Below are 4,012 nucleotides of genomic sequence, written 5' to 3' on the forward strand. Positions count from 1 at the left end.
ATAAATAGTATGTTTAAGCAGTTAGATAAGGTGGTTGATCACTCCCTTTAACAACTTTGTCTTAAACAATTTTCTGAGGATTAATTATTTTTAAAATGCATTTAATTTTGCAACTGGTGCCCAGTACATTGATTGGGTCAGAATTAAACTTCAATGATCTAAATTGTGTCCATAGAAAGAGCTATCTACAGCAGGTAAGATATTAACATTTCCAAAGCTCCACTTCAAAATGTTTGAAATACCCCTTTAATCACTGTGCTCGATGGCGCTGTAGGTTCAGATCCTGACATACTGATCCTGATATATTGATCCTGACATATTGAATAAAAGTGTAGTAAAATCACAACGAGCAACATTTTACTGCGTGTTGTCTTCCCTTCGCAGCTCGTGTTTATCTTCCGCAGCAGTCTGGAGCTGCTGCATCACGTGACCTGCGTCACGTGGTCAGGCGGAAGCTTCGAAGTGTTTACCTTGTGTCCTCCTTTATCAGCGGTGAGGCTCCTCGGGCTCCACAGCTCCTCCTGTAGCGGGTGTTCCAGCTGGTTATGCCCAGCTGCGGTCACCCTCGGCGGCATGGCTTCCTCCGGTCCCCCCTCCATCCTGGACTCCGCAGGTCAGTCCTCCTCCCTGTTCTCCAGCCGGTCCGTGTGCTCCTTCTGTTGTTCCTCCATGGATTTTTCCTTATCAGAGGCTCCTATAGACTAAAACTATAATGTGTGTGCGCTGAGACTGACAATCTACTGCAGCAGAAACCAAACAACATTTTTATCTTTCAATCATGAGATTGGGCGGGTGATCATGTAAATGTGTGTGTGTGTGTGTGTGTGTGTGTGTGTGTGTGTGTGTGTGTGTGTGTGTGTGTGTGTGTGTGTGTGTGTGTGAGAGATATATTTGGATGTATTTTAACAAATCACCAGATTTTAACTCATTTGAAAGTTATAGCAGTTTTTGAGTCTTGATGTTTGTAAAGGCAGCCATGTTGAATTGGCCTGACTCCAAAAGTTAAAGAGTTGTAAATGTTCACCGATTCACTGTTTCCCGAAAGTTTGAGAAAAATCCATCCAGTGGTTCATGAGATATTTTGCTAACAGACATAAGAGTTGACTCCAACTGTTCATGGTTACATTTTAAACACAGTTATTGCGCAATCTGTTAGTACAATTTGAGTATTTGTTGGGGATCAGTCTCAGCTACTACCACACCAAATTTTATTTTACATCTCTAAACACTGGATGAGCTTTACTTATTTTTATGTTTCCTAAGTTCAGTTAGCTGTGGCGGCCATCTTGAATCAGTTGTAGTTGTTCATTCATTGTTTACATTCTGCAACCTTTCTTAAAATTCGTCCAGTGGTTCATGAGATATTTTGCTAACAGACACAAACACATCATCTTTTGACACCAGGCTAGGAAAGGTGAATCTTTTTGTATTTTCCAGAGAAAAACCAGTTGCTGGCCACTGTATCCAACTACGGCTCCCAGGATGTGCTCGCAGGCGGTGGCCCGTGTCCCAGTGGTCTGTCGGGCTCCCAGTTCCAGCGGCTGCTGAAGGAGGAGGAGGAGGAGGAGGCGCTGAGGAGGAAGCTCAAGTACTTCTTCATGAGCCCTTGTGACAAATATCACGCAAAGGGACGCAAGCCTTTCAAGCTGGCTCTGCAGCTGCTCAAAATCATCATCGTGACCGTGCAGGTGTTCACAGCAGATACATCCATTATAACCAGTAATCATCTAAAATGTTAAATGGAACGCAGTGGTTTGCAAATATCATAAAACCATACTTTATTACAGTGGAAGACAGGAAGTATGTCAAACGTTCAAACTAAGAAGTTGTACTATTTTTGAAGAAAAATACGGTGGGTTTGATTTTGATGGCAGAGGCGACAAAAGGCTGTAAAAGTAAGAAGGTGCGGGTCAGAAACAGCTGGAGGAAACATGTGTAACTAACTCAGGTAGTTGGCAACAGGCCAGGCAGAGGGCGGAGTATAAAAATATTGTTTTAAAGTGTTTGAATCTTTCAGAAGAAAAGATGGGCAGAGGTTCACCATTCTGTGAAAAACTGTCCCTCTTTCAAAATGGACTGACGCGACGTGAACAACTGTCCCGTGGTCAAATCAAAATCTGAAATTATTTTTTTGTAACCACAAACGCCACACCCTAAAGAGGAGGGGCTCCATCCAGATGTTAACAGCTGCTAATGGTGTGAATGCTTATGAAACATTCACACTATTGTCATCTATTTTTCTTTGTACGTTTTTCGGCGCGATTCTCACCCCGTAGTTTCAGACTGTTTCATTAAATCATAAACCAAAACATTCAGCTCTTTCAGGACAATCCTGCTATGACTTTTGGTATTGCTGCAACTTTAGCTTTTTGAAATATTTAGCCTTTTCTGACACGTTTTTTTCATAGGAATGAATTGAGTTCATTTTACATCCTTCAAATCTTTACATCTGTTTACAACCTTTTACTGCTCCTTTCACATTTTGTTCTGCTTCAGCTTCTTTCAGCTTCCTTGTGCAAATTTAAACTTTTTTCAGCTACTTTCAGCTGTTATGTGGTTCTTTAAGGTTCTTTCTTCTATAACATTTTGTGTTTCTTCTAACTTCTTTCTGATCATTTCAGCTTGTTATGCTGCTTTCAGCTTATTTCTGCAACTTTCAGCTTTTTCTACCATTTCAGCTACTATATAGCTTTTTATGCTAATTTAAGCTATTTCAGCTAGTTCCACATTTTTTGCACTCATTTCAAGTATTTTCAGCCTAATTCAGTAAAAATGTGCTCTCTCCACTTCCTTCTTGTAATTTCAGTTTCTTTCTGCTTCTTTAGCTCCTTTTCAGCTGTTTTTTTTTTTTGTTGTTGTTGCTAATTTAAACTGTTTTCAGATAATTTCCCCTTTTTTTGTGCTCATTTTTGCTTCTTTCAGCCAAACTGGGCAAACATGTTCTTTCTGCTTTCTTTAGCTAATTTGGCTTGTTCTAACTTGTTAGCATTTTTAGCTCATTTAAGCTGTTTTCATATAAATTCAAGGGTTTTTGTGTGCTTTTAGCATAATTAACTTATTTCTGCTAATTTAAGCTTGTTATGCACTTTTCATTTTTTTTATTTTTATTTTATTTTATTTTTTTGCTATTTCAGCTACTTTTTAGCTGTTTTGTGCTAAATTTAGATTTTTCAGTTAATTCCACATTTTTTGAGCTCATATCAGCTCCTTCCACATCCTTCAGGTACTTTAGGTTTCTTTTGGCCTTTTCAACTTCTTTTTCAGCCTATTTTCTTTTAGCAAATTTCCCAATTTTTTGCTAATTTCTTTTTATTTAAACCAAATTCTGCAAATATCTATTCTTTCTTCTGCTAACTTAGGCTTGTTTTTCCATTTCAGCTACTTTCAGCATGTTTTTAGTTAATTTCAGTTGTTTTTCAGCAAGTTCTTCAGCAATAAGCATTCACACTGCATTTTCACAGGAAATGCAATTTCTCTAGTTTAAAAGTCTGCTTCTCTCATGGTATGGGGGTGCATTGATGCCTCTAGCATGGGCAGCTTACTTGTCTGGAAAGGCACCGTGAATAGGAAAAAATAAGTACATGTTTTCATTTGGCATGTTGTCCATCGTGAATGAAATCTGTGGTCATGGGATTGATGAATCATTTTGTTCTGCTTTTATTTACAGTTTACACAGCGTTTCAACGTGCGGAAACATGGTGTCATGGCTGCGCGTGTCCTCAGATAACCTGTGTGTTTGTGTCACAGCTGAGCTGAACAGTTCTGTGTTTGCTTCTGCCTCCTAGCTGGTGCTGTTCGGACTGAGCAACCAGATGGTGGTGACATTCAAGGAGGAAAACACGGCAGCGTTCAGGCATCTGTTCCTGATGGGTTACCGTGACAACGCTCCCCAGGCCGTCCATACGCAGGCCGAACTGTACAGCCGCATTTACTTCGCCGTGGAGCAGGTGGACCAACCGTTCTCACAAAACACGCCACCTAAAGAGTCTATGTGGTTGGTTGACGTTTGAAC

At 40.1% G+C, this 4,012-nt stretch overlaps 1 protein-coding gene across 1 annotated transcript in view; it reads left to right on the forward strand.

Moving 5' to 3' along the window:
- Window positions 1-539: 539 nt before the first annotated feature.
- mcoln1b (mucolipin TRP cation channel 1b) overlaps window positions 540-4,012 on the forward strand; it is a 20,094-nt gene continuing 16,621 nt past the window's right edge. Inside the window, exons 1-3 of the mRNA XM_037689345.1 lie at window positions 540-613; window positions 1,438-1,688; window positions 3,786-3,994. Coding sequence (XP_037545273.1) covers window positions 574-613; window positions 1,438-1,688; window positions 3,786-3,994 — 500 coding nt within the window. The 5' untranslated portion in view covers window positions 540-573. The remainder of the gene's footprint in view (window positions 614-1,437; window positions 1,689-3,785; window positions 3,995-4,012) is intronic.

This window comes from Nematolebias whitei, chromosome 15 (assembly GCF_014905685.2).
Source record: "Nematolebias whitei isolate Nwh7 chromosome 15, NemWhi1, whole genome shotgun sequence".
Classification (NCBI taxonomy): domain Eukaryota; kingdom Metazoa; phylum Chordata; class Actinopteri; order Cyprinodontiformes; family Rivulidae; genus Nematolebias; species Nematolebias whitei.